This window comes from Thunnus albacares, chromosome 7 (assembly GCF_914725855.1).
Source record: "Thunnus albacares chromosome 7, fThuAlb1.1, whole genome shotgun sequence".
In the NCBI taxonomy this organism is placed as follows: domain Eukaryota; kingdom Metazoa; phylum Chordata; class Actinopteri; order Scombriformes; family Scombridae; genus Thunnus; species Thunnus albacares.
The window spans coordinates 29,305,470-29,326,457 of NC_058112.1; the positions used below are offsets into that span (position 1 = coordinate 29,305,470).

Below are 20,988 nucleotides of genomic sequence, written 5' to 3' on the forward strand. Positions count from 1 at the left end.
TGAAGACTGAAAACATTGAAGCTACAGTATAAGTTAAAATATCATCTGCACTTAAATACCTACCTTCTCATAGCCAACATTACCTGTTGTCATATTTGTATCAAAAACCCATGACAGTCCAATGTTACAACCAATAAATCGGTCCACCCCTAATTATGACAACAGGATACATTTCTGCAAAGGAATTCCTTCATTGGTTTATTTAAATGTTCAAGAATGAGGATTATAACTACAACCTTGTTTGAGAACATACTGAATTATGAGTATAATCTAATGTAGCAATGAATTTCATTACTGTACTTGCATTAAAGCTGAGCCTGTAACAAGCCTGAGGCACCAGTGTGCGCGATTGCATTTGTAGAGGGATTACTTGGAAGAGTTGCCCATAAGAATGATTTTATCATATTCTCTTCAAGGAGAGATAAACAGCAGCTTGAGTGCAGAAAACATGCCAGCAAACTATGTTCATTATATTTCCTTGACTTTTTCTTAGATCTTATATTGACACCTTCACCTATAGGATCCAAGTGGGAGATAAATTGGGCAATATCCATAAAAGAGACCTATTTAAACTACAAAATATACATCCAATATGATTTGACAGCCAAAGTATGTCATGCATTATATGCTCACTCAATGACGAATAGGACTTGGCAAGAGACTGTGTATACTACTGGGTGTTGGCAAACCTCATACAGTGGGTTTAATCCCTGGCTTCATTCCTTCACGCTAAAAAGTGTTGCTTTTTCTGTTTTGTGTATTTGATGACAGGCAACAAATACTGATGGGTAACTATAAGAACTTGGTTATTGAAAGATCAACAGACCTTTGTTGCTTGTTTTTTTTTTTTTAAGGCTTTGTTGGCTTTCATAAGATGTGAGTAATTCTCCCAAAATGTGTAGGACTGCTATACATAAATCATTTCAAAGATTGAACCCTGAGGCCAAACTGACTCAGAGGTCTTTAGTTCTCTAGAAAAGCTTCTGCATTCAATTTGATGTTATTGTAATTTAAACTTTATCACACCCTGCCTGGACTTTGTGTGTTTTTTTTGGTCTTTATATGTTCTTGTGTTCTTTGGGGTCTCCTGGTTTGCAGTTCTGTTTAGTCCTTCTGGTCATATGGATCTTGTTGTATTTGGGTGGTGGGTTTGGACTGCCTTTTGTTGTTTAGCCTGGTGTGTTGTATACTTTAGTTTAGGTTCATGATGGTTCTTGGTCAGGTTGGTGTGGGTTGTATTTAGATGTATTTGTTTTCTGAGTTTTAGTTTTGTTACTGTGTTTCCCTTGTGTGTGTTCATGTACTCCTCCTCACCTGCCCTGCATCACCCTCGTTAGCCCTGCCCTGCTTCTTGTGTTTCCCTCAGCCAATCACTCCCAGCCTGCCTTTGTGTCTCGTCACCTGTTCCCCATTCCCTGACTAGTTTAGTCTGTATTTAAAGTCTGGTTTTGAGTTGCGTCTTTGTTGAGTTATTGTCTTGTCTTGTCTGCTAGTTCTGTGCAGCTCTGTTTGCCTGTACTTGACCATCCATGATTGAAAGAGATTTTCGTCAAATCTGCATTCTGGCCTCTGCATTTGGGTCCACTCCTGCTTCCCCAACCTGACAAACTTTTAGCATACATGCACATTTTCATCCCTGTTAATCAAGGAGTCACATAAATTCACACCCAGGAGCTTCAAAGCATTGCTGACTGAACTCAACACTTCTGCCAACACTTATAGTATTTATTTTGGTTGTTGTTGAACAGAAAGAAATGTGTCTGGTTTACGGAAGGAAAGGTTCATTAACATTATTCCTAAGTGCAAAATTTGCAGGTCACAAAGTAAATGAAATTAAACTTACATGCAAAGCAGTATATGTATCAGTGGAGTCTTGATGTATGTAAAAACTATGCTCAAAATGAGAGTGATCTGCTTGACAGCGAGCAGTTGAGGATTGTGGTTGTGCTTGTCAGCTCTCGCATGTTATGTACAGTAACCATGAATGTGAAGCAGGGAAGAAGTTAAAAGGAGCGTGTGTTCTTGGCTAAATCCCATCCTTGGATAAATAAAGGTTAACAAAGGTGATTTCTTGACAGGTGGTAACTGTAATTACAAGACAGTCATAGTTGAAAGTTTTAAAAATGGGGCTCCCATGATCTCACAAAAGGGTTTGACTGGGGTTATGACTGCTCAGGACAAACATTTAAAGAAAAGACCTTCAATCCTGAAAAGGAAAAAAAAAAGACCCTTAACACTGTCATTTTTTTAAACATTTGTATTCATTTTTCCCCAGTCACATTGACTGCTGTTTGGGTATTAATAAAACAAGGTGAGCATTGTGAAATATTCACACATATTATATTGTAAGTTCTAGGAAACTACTTCTTTTTGTCATGTAATCAGCTCAACAGTTCTGGTCCCAATAAGGGTGATTTCCTGTTCTAGGCCTCCCTGACATGAGGATGTTATGTTCTGTACTGTGAAAGTCCAAAAACTTGTTTTCTCTTTTTTTCTCTTTAAACAGGTTGTTCAGTCTATGTCAATTATGTGGATGGAGTGTGACTTTGAGCAGTTCTTACTCTTTCTTGTAACAACAGCACAAGATGAAAACAACATTTTTCAGTAATTCAGGCTTCAAGAATCTATAGAACACTTACTTTTTAAAAACCAGATGTGTGGTTGGACCTGTTCTGAATATGAAAATAATTAAAATAAATGTAACTTTACTTCTCTTGTTTAGAAATTTCATCTTTGATTTGGTCCACACCATTATCGCAAAAACATTTTAAAATAAATTTTGCTTACAGGATTGACAGATGTTTCTTTGATACTGGCAGATTTCAGAAAATAGAATATTTAACTTTTTCTGGTAGAGAATGTTTTGCTGTGTTTGTCATTAAAATGTATAGCTTTGAAGGAAGGCAGGGAGGTTATAAACAGATTTTAAGGGCTAAAGGGCCTGATATTAAAATTTAATGTTTTTTTTTTTTTTTTCCATGACAGAAGACAAGCTTAATGTGTGACATCTGGATAACGTTAACAACTCACAGAGAATAGCTTGAAGAGTGGATACTGGAAAACCTTCCACTTCTTATCCTTGTAAGCAATCATTGGAACATCCACTTTGCTGAGATATTGAGAGAACAGGAGGATCAGACAGACCGTGCTGTGGAAAAACAGAAGACAGGACAAAATGTGTCACTCACAGTCGTTTCCCCTAAGGCCTTGCCCTCGCTCACAGATATTACTGTGATTGTGCTTAAGCATGGCATGTTTCCATATGACACAGTTATTTAGTAAGAGTAAGTTAAAACATGTCGTTTTACACAGTAAGCATGCCTACATGTGAAGAGGATTACTGGTAAGTGCAAGTGAGGCAAAAGTGGCCATTGAAACATTGTAAAATACTTTACGCGGTTCCCTGCCCTTGAATGACATTCCATGCTGTGTATGAAACACTTCATGCTGTGCATGAAAACACTGCACACTGTGCATGAAATACTGTTCAGGACCGATATGAGTGCCATGGTGCATGTTATTTCAGTGGGAAAGTTTGCAACCTAGTAAACGTTTAGAAAGGTCTAACAGGCAACATTACTGGAAATAATAAAAACTTATTCTGTTTTGGAGAATATAAAGAGCTCCTTGCTGTATCTCCTACTGTGTTTCACTGAGCAAGCCACTCAAATCTGATTTAAACATTTACATTTTAGCTAAAACACTGATCCACATTTAATTCAGCAGCAGAATCAGTCTAAACATCTAAGTGGATGACCGTCCGTTTAAAGCCGGATTGCCATTCTAAAATTTTCTCTATGACCAGTGCCAGTCAATTGTGATGATGCATAAGAGGACAAACCTCATCTGCCCGAGGTTGAACATCAGGAACATGACAGAGTCTAAGACACTACTACTTTTTCAAGCTGTCCTGCATACCCTGATGGTGTTGATGCACACTGGGAAGTGCTTAAGTCTAACATCCTTCTAGCAATAAAATCTTTGGTTTCAAGACCAATGAACACCAGGACTGGTTAGATGACAATGATAAGGAAATTGAACAGCTTATTGCTATAAAATGGGAAGCATTGTGTCATGATTTTCACAGCCTGGGAGCTGCAAGAGCAAAGGCAACCGCCCTACATTGCCTTGGTTGATCTCACTGAAGATTTTGACTCTGGGAACCATGAGCCCTCTGGGCAACGCTGACAAAATCAGGTTGTCAAGAGAAATACATGGAGAGTGTTGAGATTGACTCCATGACCACATGTCAGTGACAGTTCTCAGCCTGAGCCTTTCAAGGCGGAAACTAGGGTCAAGCAGGGGTGTATCTTTGCCCTCAGTCATCTTCATTACAGCCATTATTCATCTCATCTGCATCTGCAAAAACCTGCTCTCTGGTGTCCAAATTCCGTACAGATCAGATACTAAGCTCTTCTACTTAAGTTCACTTAAGGTTTAAGGTCTCCACTACGTCCGTCCTGGAGGTTCATGTTACAGATAATGCTATTTTTACCCATATAGAAAGGGATCTGCAGTGCATTTGCTCAAGCATACAGGTTCCAGGGACTGGCCCTGAGCATAAGGAAGACAAAAGTTCTCCATGAGCCAACCAAGACAGCATTGCTTCCCCCCCAGTAATGCATACTGATAACACCAATCTCGAAAATGTAGATCACTTCCCCTACCATGGCAGCCTCCTGTCCTCCAGTGCTGACACCAATAAAGGAGGAGAGTTGTTTACTTCAGAAATTAAACGTCTACTTTGCAGCTCCTACTTTGTTGTCATACAACAGCATTTAAAGGCAGAATGAATAGGATTTGTCGGTTGTGGTTTATAAACAAAACATTCAAATTTGGCCCCTCCTTCCTGACACAACTACATCAAAATGTAGCAACATGTCCTCACACTCCGTGCACTGTTATTGGGTGGGGGCTGAACACCCACCGCCCAAAGGTTGACACCCAGAAACATCCTGAACACAGCAAAATAAGAAAATACAGGCAAAGGGCAGGGTCTCTGCAGATACATGCACCGCCACACACTTCTAGTGGGTCATAAGTGATGAATGAGAGAGATTATTTTTGTATGAATCTATAAATTGTTTTTTAGGGAAATCTTACTCATTCTGCCTTTAACAAAAGACAGCCAATCTTAACATGTTTGATGTCTCAATATTTAATCATTGCACTTTTGAGTTTTGATCCTGGATTGCCATTAAACTTACAGTGTTGAATAATTAATGGTAACATATATATATATATATATATATATATATATATATATATATATATATATATATTTTTTTTTTTTTTTTGCTGTTCATGCTGATCATGTTTTGAAAAGGCACTTCTTCATTAGTTTTTGTGCACAAGGAGATTTTAATTACAACCACAAGCAGTCCGTGTCTCTGCTCCTGTAAGCTGCTGGACATCCTGTACGGAAACTGCTGAGAGGGAGCGGGGCACTGGGGCTAAGAAGGATATGACTGATTACCATACACATATGGCACCAGGAGGTGGATGTGCTGAACCTTTTAAAACCCACAAGGATCACTCTATGTAATGACTTTAGTCTGCATTATCTGGAGATGGCAGCAGTAAATGAAGACAGGTTTCATGGGGTTGGACAGAGCAGAGGCAAAGGTAAATGAAAGGAGAGTTAATGTGGAACAAGGAGTTACAGTAGCAGTAGTTGTGGAGATTAGGTGGATTTAGATAGTGAAGGTTACTGCTTTGGTAAATAAACAGAAGGCTGCAACCAGGCCAATAAATACTGAGCAAATACAGACATTTTGCTGAACAGAAACATGGCAATTAGATTTTGTTTGAGTGAGTCAACAGGCAGAATGGAATAAATGGAACTTCTTTTTCTCCGAATGTTTATGGTTGCCATGTTGCTATGATCAGATACACGTGTTGTAGTTATCAAAAAACACACCATGCTTTGTGTTAATTGTGTGATTGTTTGCATGCAATTCGCATAACTCAGTTTTGCAGGAAAATTTTTGCATGAGCACAAATGGCATTTACAAGCCCTACAAGGATGTATCGAAGGTTACAATATTGTAACCCTACTTCTTTAAGCACAGGCGGAGCCCTCTATTGGACTCTATGGGTAATACTCTCCTCCAATTGCACGCACGCAATCGCCCACTGAAATTTGCATGTATGTAGCTTGCCAATCAGGACACGCCTGACAATGAGATTATGCCTGTCCTATGAAATGTGCTATGTAAATAAACTTGACTTGACTTGACTTGATGTACACAGTACAAAAGGCAGCATCTCGCTACAGCTCACATCCCGAAATCAGTTCAGTGAATGGCATAGGAGTGGCAGGGTCCATAGGTAGAGGGCTCCATCTGTGCTTTTAAAACTAGGGTTATAATATCGTAACCTTTGTTCTATCTACACAGGCTCGGCCCTCTACTGGACTCTATGTATACAGTAGGCAGTGCCCGATGAACGTTTGCCCTGCCGCAACATGTCATAAGACAACGCCTTCAGAGAGGAGCGCTCCAGAGGCTCATAGGAATCACTCACTAGGGCCTTGAGCACCAACAGTAGTTCTGACTTGGAAAAAATGCATCACCAGGTGTTGTTTCCTAACCCCCTGTAAGAAACATTTCACAAGGGGGTGGATGAAGACAGGTCTTTTGCCAAAACCATGACAGGAGGAAATCGCTGCTGCATACATTTTTATAGTGATATGAGACATCATCTTTTCCACCAGAAAGGAGAGAACCTCTCCTACTGCACATGGCAGGGGGTCTAATTTCCTTTCCACGCATCAGCATTGGAATCCCAACCACTTTGCTTTGTAGCAAGCAATGGTGGATCCTGCTCTCACCACCTTGATGGTCTGGACCATTAGTGGCATATAGCTGCAGTGACACAGTGACACCTGACACTCCCTGGTTGTTAGCTGCTGCGGTGAGCTGCACACCGAGCCAGAAAATTTTCTTGAAATATTCCAGCATGTCCCTATGCTGTACCAGTGGAGGCAGCAGCTTCCTGCCAGCTGGGTAAGGAATCAGAAGGGCTGCGAGGACCTCTTCCAGAGGGGGCACACTGGGAAAGCCTGTTTCTATGTGGACTCTGCACTCTCAGGAAGGAAAGCAGTCCCACGACTGGTGACTTCAGCAGCTCCCTCCTGGATGCTTTGACACACTGCCAAATGTTTGGAAGAGGAGGCAAAATGAAGGCTCATTGAACCTGGATGAGCTGGGCCGTAAAAGCCTTCACATGGCCGGCTAACTGGCAGGGGCAGTGTGAGCCCTACATGCTCCGCCGCCATGGCCATAACCTCCAGGAAATCATTGAAGTTCAGTAATATTGCAGCCACAGACAAGAGGAAGATGTCATCATCTATCATCGTCTTGGCGGTTGGGTACTTGACAAAGCAGGGGACTCATCATCAATGCGGGGATCCATCTTGGGCTCCAGGTCGTTCTCGTTGCGGCGCAGTGAGATGCCACATAGCTGAAAATGGTCCCTACATTGCAGGCGTTTAAATGGAGGAAGTCCGCGGCAGTAAATGCGGAGTGGCTGCATCATGCCGCTCTCTTCGTGGTCCCAACTGAAGGGAAGCAGAAGAGGTGCCGTCGCCAGCAGCAACGAAGCTGGGGCAGACCAGGATGAAACGGGTTTGAGGGATGTAAGCTGGAGTGAGACTCTGCCTTTCATACTGCATCAGACACACGTAATCAGTAGGTATGTCCTGATTGGCCGGTTACATATATGCAAATTTCAGTGGGGGATTGCATGCGTGTGATTGGAGGAGAGGATTACCCATAGAGTCCAGTAGAGGGCTGTCCCTGTGAGAGATAGAACTACATATATGAAAGTGCCACTCATGTGTAAGTCCTTCTCTATAAGAATGTATTCCTTCCCTTTTTTGTGTGTAATAAGCCAGTGTATTAAAACACTTAACACTCACAGAGCAGCTATTCCCCAGTGACCTCCAGACTTCTTGCCAGCCTCGATGAAAAGTGACAGGCCAATGAGGTTGATGGTGGGAGCGATAGCCAGTGGACCGATATATTTGAGTACAAAGCCCACCAGCCCAGAAAACCCTAGGACAATCTGAAGCAGAGATGACACCAGGATGGCCCCTTGGATCTGTTGATAGTGAAGCAAGGGGAAAACAATTTAGATATGGTAGGTATGCCATTTATTTGGTACTCAACTGTGCACCACATAGCACATTAGTGATGTCTAAATTTGTCTTTCTTAAATACAAAGTCACTTTAATGCTCTTCAGTACTTTGAAAATGTCAAAAAAAGAGGTTCATAACACAGGCCCCAGTTAAACATAAGTCCTTTGCTATATATCTGCTCATTGTAATTCTTAATTTGGGTATGGTAATGGTAAGCATTTCTTTGGGGCAGCTATATTATCCACATTTCCTTTGACTTTTTTACATAACCTTCAACTGCAGGTTTCCAACAGTAGCACACAGCACTTATATTTGGACATATCCTTTTGATGCATGTTGAGTCGACTTGTGCGCTATATATGTAAGAAAAACCTGTTTAAATCTGTGTGTCACTTAAATGTAGCTGTACCTGGATTTATGATTCTCAACCTGCTGTCCTTATTCTATCAATAACCTCATCTTAAACTGTCATCAGAACAGTAAAAAGCTGTAAGTCTTGTCAAATGTTGTGGCAGTGTCCCTGTGATAAAACATGGCCTACCACAGAATCAAGCTGAACTATAGCACTTCATCATCATCTCTCGTGAAAGCTATGTAGGTGTAGTAGCTGTACAGTCAGTCCCCCTTAAAATTGCCACAGGAAAAGACATCTTGTGTAAAACTCGAGAGATTTATGGGTGCAAAATGTCTGACATGCCAAACTGAAATGAACTTGGATGAAACTCAAAGTGCTTCCTGAGTCTGAGTCATTTCAGAAGCTGTCATTAAACCTGCTGAACCAGAATATGTACATGATATATGATGGAAATTGGGTTTGTCCTTGGTTGTACTGTAAATTTAATGCTGGGCATAAAGTTCCTACCTAGCCTGTCTATATATGAGTAGCTGGATTTTTTTCTTTTAAAATAAAATAGTGAAAATTGAAGAATTTGAGTGTGGATTGAATTATAAACAAAATTCCAGTATATACTGAAATTTCAGCATTTTAACACAATTTTAAGGTCTTGTTTCATCTAGGTTTATGGTTTTTGACCATATGCTGTGTTTTTATCCCAAATTTGTTGGGGTTTCACTGAAACTGTCAGGTTTTATCAGAGTTTCTGGTGTTTTACCTCAAACTGCATTTTGACAAACTTTCCATGGTTTGTTTTACCCATTTTTAGCCTTTTACCCAGATTTAAGTATTTTTTTTACCCCATCTGAACACAATTTTGGGGCCTTGTTTCACCAAAATTTTGGGGGGGTTACCCAAATTTCTGTGGTTTACCACAAAGTTCTTGCATTTCCAGGTTTTTCCCCAAACAATCAACATTTAAAAACAGAGGTATTGGATCCTGCTTTATCCAATTTAGCAGAGTTTTGCCATTTTTAATACGGTTTTTGGGTCTTGCTAAAAGTTTGTGGCTTTACCCACATTTCTGTGTGTACTGTATACACACAATTTTTGCATTTGAACAGCATATGGTAGTGTTTCACTTTTTCACGCTAACAGGTTTTGGGGAATTACTTTACCTGAATCTATGGATTTTTATCTGAAATTTTAGCAAGGTCCCACATTTGAACACAGGTTTTGGGTCTCATTTTACCATTTTTTTCAGGTTTTTACTCATTTCAAGTATTTTTCTCAAAATGTTAATATTCTAACACTATTCAAAGCTTACTGTACTTACTCTGAATATTGGGGTTCAACCCAAATTGTAACATTCCTGTTTTCAAGTTCTTCACTTTCAATAAATCTTCAATATTTGCCAAGAAGTTTGGCATGCAAGTCACTTTTGGTAGAGATTTCTTGCTTCTCTTGCAAATTGGTACATTTTGTTTGATCTTTCTGGATGCATACATGTAGATATAAACAGAATATTTTGAACCATATGACTGTTTCTTTCAGCATACAAAGATTAAGGTGTGATAATAAGTTACAGGATCTTCATCGTTCCCCCTAAATTCATTAGCATTGCTAAGGTAACGGATTGGATTCACCTTAGGGGCACACAAGGCCCTGAGAATAATCTTTACTGACAACATTCAGAAGGTGTCCCAAGTGGATATTTTACATACCTCACGCATCCGTGACATCCAGACCTCATCAGAATTTTCCATTTGTAGCGGGCTGGTGCTGTTCTGCAGCTGCACAGACAGCATCACAGGTGCTTTTGGGGCCGGGCACTGCCACTTAGGCAGAGCAAGAATGGCCAGGGTTGGAGTGATGAAACTGAAGGTCCCACCCTGGAGGATCGGTAACCTGCAAGTCAATAAGGTCAAAGGTCACTGGATCAAATGATTTCATGTCTCTGAAGACTAGAATGACCTGGATCTTCTCAGGGCAAGTCTTAAGGGAGAGTTGTGGATTTTAATGAGCCCGTTGTTTTTCTCATAGACTGAGATTCACTCAGGAAGCAAAACAATATTGATGCAAAAGCCTTTTGGGTGACAACTCTTACTGACTCTGATCTCAGCAACAGTTTCACAAATGATGGTATTAGTGGCAATTTTCCTCTGTGCTTATACTTTATTCTCTCTGATTTCAATTTTTCCATTTTAATTCCTTGTCATAAATGGATTTTGACACAGCTTTCCATGTGGAACCCTCTCCAAATTTGCAAAGTACAGTATGTTTTGTGGTCAAGGCAGATGGCCGCCTACCAAGAGCCGGATTCTGCTTGAGGTTTCTTCCCGTTAAAGGGGAGTTTTTCCTTACCGCTGTTGCCAAGTGCTTGCTCATGGGGGAATTGTTGGGTCTCTGTAAATTAAAGAGTACGGTCTAGGACTGCTCTATGTGAAAAGTGCCCTGAGATGACTTTTGTTGTGATTTGGTGCTATATAAATAAAAATTGAATTGAATTTATTGTTTTTGTTGTGTTGCCCTGTTGTGTTTACATTTTATCCTTTCTGTCATTTCACAAAAAAACATCATAACACAGTTGCGAGGGTTCATTGCACAGGTAGAGTGAAAATAAAGATTAACTTACTTATTATTCAATGTCAAAGTGTTTCCTGAGATCCCATTTTTGTCCCTTTTAGCTTTTGCCAAACTGTGTAGGTGGAGAACTCAAACAAAAGCCTTACTGTAGCCATTTGCTCAGGCTTACAGTTAGAGCAGTGCTGAGGGGGCAGGAAAGTGTGTGCGGAGACCTGTATTGTATTGTACTATACTTTATGTGTAGGAGGCAGCTGCCCTGTGGCAACGATGGGAGCTTTCACAAAGTACAAAGATTGATATATCAGTTTCAGAAGGATTTTCTCATCAAAGTGCCAATGAGCCAGGATTTCACATCTCTATTAAAAAAGAAAAGCTACAAATTAAGCTTTGTATACATTGGATAGCATAAAGCTTTAAGGAAAACTATTTCAGAACTTATCCTGAAGGCTAAATCTCATTTCCACTATTAGTGTCATGTAGAACTTGGCAGCTGATTGACTTACTGTTTTACACCACAGAAACCACCACAGGGCTCTCTGCATGAGCTGAGCTGAGCTGTAACTTCAGGCTGTTGCAAATACAGCTTAGTGCTGCTTTGTCTGGGCATGAAGTTTGTGAAACCATCATAGGACCCCTGAAAGGAGGCAGTGTATGTGGGGCGAGCATTGGGGGACCGCGTTGCACTGTCACATAATCCTCAATAAAGATCTAACTACTCTTCATCATCAGAGATGCAAAATATTTAGGGCAAAGGTTTGTGAAGGAGTTTCATCCATCTTGGGGACATTATTAACTGGGACTTTCCCTCAGTTTGTACCTGCTGTAAATCTTAAACCTGACTGACAACACTACTTAAAATATGACCACACACACACACACACGCACACTAATTCGTACCATTCCACAGAGGTTAAAGTACCTAGAAGTTCACACACAAGTGGAAGTTGTCAAATCTCACGTGTGGTTGTCTGTGTGTGTGTGTTTGTGTGTGTGTGTGGAAGGGGGGGCTATAGGGAGTATGTGGAAACTTCTCAAGTACTCTATCTGTACTTTTGTATGACCTTGTGCTACCTGCTCAACTGGTGCTGTAAGACAGTGAGAGTGTTACCTGGTACCGACAGCTGTTTGAAGCAGTGTGCATAACCCTGACACAAAGAATATGGTGGAGATAAGCTGGCTTTTGGCGGCGTTGTTGTCCTTTATGCAGAGGGGCTCGGCCAGGATCAGTGGGACTGCAATGATGCCACCAAATGCAAGGATGTAATGCTGTGGAGGCAGATGAAAATTAATAAGGCTCTTTCAAGGGGAAAAAAAGTAATTTTCCTTCACATCAAAGTAATCCTGGCTCTTTGTGAAGTATTTATGTGTTTCTCAAAATAAAAATATTAACCTGAAATGCTTTTCTATAAATAAAGTTTTTGCACACTTCCTGTTTTGAACAATCTAGGATAATATAAATCTAACATTCTGGAAAACAATGTGAACTGCAGCTGAAAGTTTTCTTAACAATTAAAACAAATGTGACAACGATTTATTCTTGTCAAAATGCAAAGTTTTGGTGCAGTATTTTTCCGTTAATATACAGTAGGGGGCAGATTTTGAATTTTATACCAGTGCTTTTTTTAAAAAAAAAAACAAGGGAGAAGGGGACAACATGCAACATGTCTCTGGCCAGAATCAAACCTGAATGGGCAAGAGTGTTTAATAAACAAATCTGTTCATTTTCTGATAAGGAAAGACTTTTAACACTCTGGAGAATCTCAAGCTTCAAACAAATGAAACTGACACAGAAATATTTTTCAGTCTCTCCATTCCTTAAAAAAATCAACCCTCTGTTCTGTAAAACATCTGTAAAAATATGAAATTGAATGCAATGAGAATGAAACAAATACTGCCATTTTGGAACTTCTCTGAATAAACGGACCAGTCTCAAGAAAACTGAACATTATAGGCCTCCTACAGATAGTATTCATTTATTATTGCATTGGATTGCATTATATTGTACATGTGCTGCTTATATGGTGTCCACTCCCTGTATGTCATTAAGTAGAAATCATAAAACTTACAAAAATTATTAGACAAAATCTAAAATACTAGCCACTTAAAAATGAAAGGGCCTGTTTGTTAAGTATAGGCTATGTGATGACCCCTGTTGTCATCTTTGGTTTGCAGTGCGAGTCACCTGTCTGTCTGCTTTGTCTCTGCAGGGAATCATTAACGCCACCAGGAAAACATGAGGGCCCACTGTGTTTCCAGGGTATTTAAGCCTGGCTGCAGCAGAACACTCTCTGACACTCGGCTGCCTTGCTGCTGCAGCTCTCTTTCCCCTCTCCCAACAGGCGCCTGTTTGTTTTGGTTATGTTACTTTAGTTCCTTGGTTTTGCTTTCATGCACCCTACAACACACTCTCCACTCATATATCACATACACTACTGATACCACTCATTTCTATACTCAACACTGTAAATACTTAATTAATCCTTTAATTTAGCTTACTTTGTTAAATAAATGTATCTTTTGTTAAAACTACATGGTGTGTCTTCCTATTTTGTTGTGGCCAAAGAGCCGAGTCATAACAAATGGGGGCTTGTCCATTGTTAGAAAGTTTGTTGGTGCCTCAGATAGCAGTGGGTGAATGGTGTTGACTGCGCATGCTAGGAAGTACATCATTTCATTTTTTCTTTCTGGAATCATTGGTTTGTTGGATTATTGTGTGCCATTCAGAAGGTAAGTATTACTGTCCTGATATGAGGTTTACAGAGATTTTAGGCTGTAGTGGCGTTTCCCCTTTTTTTGTCTTTTTTTGTAGTGTTGTGGCAATGTGGTTAGTGTCAGTTGTTTTCAGACAGCTGTCTAAGGGGCACATCTGCGTGATTTTGTGGGGTTGCCTGCTTGCAGGTCACTGGTTTTCAGTGCATAAATACCTGTTGCAAGCCACATGAACCATTTGTGTAGTTTATGTTGTATTCCCTCATCACTGCATCACAGATATTGTATGATGGTTCAAAGCGCATGGTAACTTTTTTTATAGGTAGATACAGTGTTTCCATTTTGTCTGTCATTTAACGATCTTGGCACAGATTTATGGATTATAAATCTGCTAAAACACAACACATGGGATTATATGAGCTAAAACAATATATTCTTGTACATCTTGTACTTTTATCACTCAACTGTCCTGTACACTCTGCCCACATATGTGCACGTGTGTTTTGTGGGGGGGTGTTAGTGGTGGTGGGGATCGCCATTGATCCAAAAGAATTTGGATGAAGGGGAAAAAATAGAAGACAGATGTTGATAGGCCTCACCAGATTTATGGGGGTATTTTTGAACCTACAACACCCATAAGTCAAATGGCTAAGGTCAGTTTCATGACAGAAGAAACTGGGAGGAGGTTTCCCTCAGGAAGAAGGCAACTTATGAGGCCTCATGTCATCTCCAGTGAATGTATAGTCATGTCAGATTGACAAAAGTTCCTTTACAGCTGTGTAAATTTCAATGTGGAAATCAACATAGTGACCCTCATGTGACCAGAGGGCCATTGACATTTGGAAAAATCTTAATGAGGATGTGAATAACCAATGCTGTTCCCCAGTTGCATACTATGAATTAATTTTAACCGCCTTGACTGGCGTGACCAGCACTGTTTTCTAAAATCAAACATAAAACAAATGAAGGAGCTGATTCTGAAATAGTAAAAAAAAGTTTTTTTATTGCAACAAAAACAAACCAATTCAAAAGTCTCTTTGATTCTCTCAGTGGTTGTAGCTGCATGGACCTATTTCTTTCCCCTCAAAAGTTTATTGATCGGGCTGACAATATCCACAGAAGTATTTAAATGTGTTTGAAATTATTATCAAATTGGTCCTATTAAAAAATAGGACCAACAAATTCCTCTGGGCCTCTGTAATGTTTATTTTGAGTTAATGGATGCCATAAATGCTCACTAAAATGTTAATTTTGTATTAATTCATGACTTAAAATAGTTCCCAACCAATGCACTGTTTACTCCTGTTTGAGTATTGTTTGCTTAAAACTTTAGAAATTACTGAGCTTTTTTAAAAATGAAACTATATATTTGTGACCTGTTTTTAATTATTTTCACCTTCAGTAGGAGTTAATGGGTTTGGGGCTCAGTGCCACATATAGGGTCGTCTGAAAGTAATGGCTTGGGTCTTTTTTTGATCAGAAAACTATTGAATAAGAACAGCCTTATTCCTTAACTCAAACATGAAAAGGATGTGTATAGATATCTCTGAAATAAAGAGACCTTTTTACCCTTTAAATGGATTACAATATGATTGAAGTTTGCCTGATTCAAACAGAATGAAGTTTCTTAATTATCAATAGTGAGATAGGACTTTTAAAATTTGGATTAGTAGTGAAATAAAATGTAAATGCAGTTAAACATAAATGTATTAACCATTAACCTGTTGCCTTTGTGTGTGTTTAGAGAGATTTATGGCCTGAATGCTGGAAACTATGGCATTATCTACAGTGATTAGCTTAACTGAGGGTTAAAGGGTGGTCAGATGCTGGAAATATCTGTGGAGTCTTCTCGAAGAATGATGGCCCAAATTAAATTAAATGCACTGAGGAGGGTACCTGATAATCCCTGTGATGGACATTCATGCCCTCTAACATTCAGATGAGGTGGCTGGTGAATGGTGCTGCCTGTCCTACAGACTTATCATGCATGATTTAATGATGTTACATAATGCACAACATTTGTGTCAAGTAAAGCGCCCAGGATTTTGTTATGACTCTGACTGACCTAGATGATAGGGACACATGTGGTGTTTTGAATTTGTTTAAGTCCGCCACCTGGGAATTTACAGCTTGTCACTCTAGTCCACCCTTCCTCTTATGTTTTTACTCTCTAGAAGAGTCAGTCGTTAAAGTGCCCAATGAATCATGCCTCTCCCAGTGTTAACAAGCACTTACCTTTGTTAACAGACCCTAATAGTAATTCCTGTCATCAATTAGGTTTCAGTTAGATGTTTTTGTCATTTTTTTTCTTCTTTTCAACAGCCAAACAAATAACTAAGACAAGATATAATAACAAAAGCCCCCCAGAAAAACAAAAAAGGGGAAAACGACTATTTGGCATGACAATTTTAGTGCGTGTTAACTACGTTTGCTGGTTCGACAGCTCCAATCCAAAAGGATTACCCTTACAAATATTACAGTTAACATAAACAGAAATGTAGCTGGTCAGTCCAAATGATAAAATTCTGGGAAAATGTGTTATCATGTTTCTAAGTTAACCAAAAAACATATCAGTAAAAAAGAGCCCAAACTATGATGACTGGGTGGAACATAGTTCTTTTATTGGAAGTCATGATAGTGATTTCTGGGAAACTTGAGTTTGAGCTCAAGCAAAAACAGAGAGGTGATAGAAGTGCAAGGGACTCTAAAAATTGAAAAGCTGGAGAAAGGTAATAATCCCTGTAGAAAAAGATGTTGTCAGATGTAAAGGTCACAGGATCCAACAGTAAACATGTTCTCCTCTCTTCTCCTCCCTGAAACTTAGTTGAGTGTGTTTCTCAGCATTTATTAAGCATCAAAACAACAATCTTTAGAATTTGCACTAGGGGGCCTCTAATCTTTTATTTCTACACATAGTGAGGTCATATTACACAGCAAGCAGCAAAGCAAATATTGTCCCGAAACAAATGTTTTACCCTTTGATGTGTTCCAAAATGTGCGCTGTCTGAATGTTTTCTTCAAAGAAACAGACATAAATAACAAAACACTAAGGAAAACAAGTAAATAAGCAGCCAATAGTTACTATTGTCGCTGCAGTTATCAGCCATGTTTCTTGTTCAATATGTCCTCATACCAAAATGACAGAATAGGTCTATTTGACTCCCAAAACAACACATATGAGTGTTTTCAGCGCCCTCTATAGGACTGATGAGACCAGACCACATACAAAACCATTACAAATCACTGTTTAAAAGTAATTATGTTTTATGGTGTGAGAACACTGTGGTTAAGGTCTGGTCAGGTTTAGGCAAAAAAAGGTTAGATCATAGATCATAGTTTGGGTTTAAATAATCACATGGTTTATACTTTCTTAAAGTTACACAACTTTGTGTCATGGTAACAATAAACTCTGCAACGTTGAGTTTTTAAAAAAAATGTCACAATTGGAAATATGACCATGGATATATTATAACAGCTGGATACTGGACTGAAAATGGTGCCTTTTCAGTCCAATAAGAAGTTCTCAGCTTGTGCATGCACCAAAAAAAGTTTCTGGTTTCCAGGTTTGCTTCTGCGTTGTGTGGCCCAGTGAATATGTGCAGTGTTGTCTGCCCCGCTGGCTCTGCCTGTGAGTTCCCGCTTGGCCCACAGACTTTACACTGTGGTGACGCCACTGATTTTTAAATTGTTTTTCCTGGCTCAAGGAAAATTTTACAAATATAAAACCTCCATGGATCAAAAAATTCACAATAGAAAGAGTCATAATGGACCTTGTTTGCAGTTTGAGGTGTCCTGTCAACAGTTTTAAAGACATCTCTTTAACAATGGTGGTCTATGAGGAAAATACTTTCTGGGCCGCAGGGGGATTATTCACTCCAATACCGCAAGTGGCTACTGGGAAAAATTGGCTGCAAGGCTGAACGGCAGCGCTCTATCTAGCTCTTATAATACATCCATGAAAATGACACTTACAGTTGGAAACATGAGGTGAACAGTGGTCTCCTATAGCAAAGTCCACTTTTTGCCATCTAACTACTCAGCCATCGACCCAACCCACGTCCTCCAAATAAGGCAAAATTATCTTATCAAGTCACCTTATACTGACATCATCTGAACTGCATCACTTCAACAGGTCATAATTACTATGGCTGTAGTAGGCCAGGTTTTTGACAGCCTGAATTTCAGACATATACTGTTGTTTTTCTTGTGAGGATGGGCTGTTCTTGATTGGAAGGAATAAACTGTTAAGAAGTTCCATACACCTCAAACACAGTAGCCTACATTTTTCTGCTGCTTTTCCTCTGTCTGTGGTTCAAGCTAAGGGCTTTAACGAAACTGATAATATTACCCTCTAAAAATATCTAAATTGCCGATTCATGACCAACACTTCAGAGTTTATCCATTTTCCAGGGCTTCCTTGTAACTAATTTTAATGCATGATTCAAATGTCATGGCTGCTTTGCTATGAAATCAAACTCATGACCTTCTGGTCTTCTGATTTTCTTATGTAAGCCCAGAAGCACAAGTGGGCGAGACTTTTTATCTCTTTTTTCCGGCCCATTAACCTGTGTATCAGAAATATCCTCTTAATTAATCTGTGCAGAACATCCTCCCTCACCCTAGACGTCCAACCATAACCCAAGTAAAGTACTCTGAATCAAGTTTTGTCCTTCAACATGAAGTTTGGAAGTATGATTTATTTTGAAATGTTGGGAACCGCTGGATCAGAGGATGTCAGTTTTAATGTCAGAATCCTTGTAGATCTCTTTATGTAAGTAACAGCTGCATGAAAAGGGTTCCTGATGTGCTTAATCATAGATATATTTACAAAATGTATAAGGAGCTCTTGACTCAAACAAAATACTTGGAAACTCATAGCAACTTTACCCTGAACTCCAGAATCAATTACTTTGTAAAAGTGTTTTGTTTTTTTCAAATAGTTGCTATTTAATTTTGGCTTCATATACTGTCCATGTAATATAATCACTGTATTACTTCATCAACTTATTCCACATTATTGCATGGAAATGCATTCAACATGTTTGTTTGACCTCAAGGATACCAGCAATATGTTTTTGTGATTAACTCTGAATGTAAAATGCAACTTTGTTTACAAAGGTACTTTTAAGTTATATTCTTATTTTCACCCAAAAGCGTATTGTTTAAAGCTCCACATATCTATATTACCACTGAATTAAATGACTTCATGTTGTGTTAAAAAGGGGTCACTTGTAGTGACAAACCTCCAACTCTGTAGCTCTACTGAGTTTTTTATCTTTTAGCTCATTGCTTTGCTTTTAGGTCACATTTACTGTATGGTTCAGTCTCACCACTCTCATTAATCTCATTTCCAGCAGCAGCAGACGGCTGTTTTCAGAAACAAGCTCTGATAAACCAGAGAAAGTCAGCAACTAGCTAGCTGACAGAGCAATATCTTGCAGCTTAGGTTTACATAAGAACTGTGTGGGATATTTAGCCCTTTTAACACATAATGCCTACAGTTTAAGGGTTCAGAAGTTATTGGACAGATGTGCATGAAATCAAACAAAACTTTTATATTTAATGTTTTGTGTGAAAATCCTTTGTAGTCAATGACTGCCTGAAGTCTTCAACACATAGACATCAGCAGACGCTATACATCTTCCCTGGTTATGCTCTCCCAAGCTTTCACTGCAGACACCTTCAGCTCTTGCTTGTTGTGGGGTCTCTCTGCCTTTAGTCTTGTCTTCAGCAAGTGGAATGATACCCAATCGGATCGAGATCAAGTGACTGACAAGTCAAGGATATTTCACCTCTTCAATCTGATTTATTTTTAGGATTGTTGATCTTCTAAATGATGAAATGTCGTCTAAAATGCATTCATCCTGTTGTGTCGGTCAGCAGTGAAATCTTCAATAAATACCAACATTGCCAGTTCCATTGGCAGCCATAACAGAAGCACCACCATGTTTGGCAGATGAGTGGTATGCTTTGGGTCATGATCTGTTCCTTTTTTTCCCCACACTTCCATCATTTTGATAGAGGTTGACTTTTGTTTCATCAGTCCATAGAACTTTGTTCCAGAACTGTACTGGTTGTTTTTGTATATTTTTGCAAACTGCAACCTGGCCTTTCTGTTTTGAGGCTTACCAGAGCTTTCTTGTGTGTGATGTTACAGTCTCTTACAGTCTAAATGTTTTGTTCTTTTGCCTTTGTTGAGACAATCAGATTGTTATGGTTGCCATGGTGAACATCTTGCAAGATCTCTGCCATCCACATCCGATTAACACACAAAGAGCTGGAAAGCTAACGAGTACAGCTAAATCCAATGTTCAGAACTGTGTTGCGATCATATGTAATTCATGCCAAAATCTGGTTGGTAAAGAAGAAAAAACAACCACACCAAAAACAAATACACTGCCATGGCAGTGCAGCCATGGCAGTGTCTAGACACAGCCAGGCCATCTTTTTTTGATTGAATGAATGCTAATGTTGTCTTGCATCTGCTGAATGTGTATAATGTGCAATTTTTTGCTAACCATAACAACTTAACAAGGAAATAATTCCATCTCATTCTGCCCCCCAAGAGGCAAATAATCACATAATGCAGCTTTAAAGAAGGTTTTGTGCAGGACCAAAAAAACCAAATATTTACCTGGAAGCCAAGCAGAATGCAGAGGTACCATGGCGGCCTGTCATTGAGGGAGTAAACCAAATCTACACCTTTGTCCACAGTCTCCTCCAGGGCCTCTGTGTGTGGTTCCCCAATGTCAACTGTCAGCTGTGGCTGTTCATCACCGTCTTTTCCCTTGGAAAGAAACACAGCAAAGGCAAACAAATCATCAATCCATCAATGGCATTTATCTAAGAAAAATCAAATAAAAAACAATATTTTCTTATGTTTTTTTGTTTAATTCCACCCAGAATATTTGGACACAAGCTCCCAGCCCTAAATTAACACAACCTGAAACACAAACATACCTTACATCAGTCATTTGCTGTTCTATGAGCATACCAGAGGCGCTTGCAGAGCCAAAGGTTCCCTAATGGTTTTGTTTTTGCTTTGTCTTTGTAACAGACAGCGTTTCAGGGAACGCCTTCTATCTTCACTGTAATCTAGAGTTGTTGGTTTAGTTTAGATCAGATGAGACATAAATAATGAGTGTACGCAATGGAATTTAAGTGATTAATGGTGTTCGGAACATCTATGTGGGTGATAATGGAGGGCAGGTGGGGTGA

General features: G+C 39.4%; 1 protein-coding gene across 1 annotated transcript in view; it reads right to left on the reverse strand.

Annotated features, from left to right (window-relative positions):
* Positions 1-20,988, reverse strand: part of si:dkey-106n21.1 (solute carrier family 23 member 2) — a 59,826-nt gene that overhangs the window by 19,241 nt on the left and 19,597 nt on the right. The window contains exons 2-6 of the mRNA XM_044357880.1: positions 20,405-20,557; positions 12,170-12,327; positions 10,200-10,383; positions 7,922-8,103; positions 3,031-3,148 (exon numbers count right to left, since the gene is read on the reverse strand). Coding sequence (XP_044213815.1) covers positions 3,031-3,148; positions 7,922-8,103; positions 10,200-10,383; positions 12,170-12,327; positions 20,405-20,557 — 795 coding nt within the window. The remainder of the gene's footprint in view (positions 1-3,030; positions 3,149-7,921; positions 8,104-10,199; positions 10,384-12,169; positions 12,328-20,404; positions 20,558-20,988) is intronic.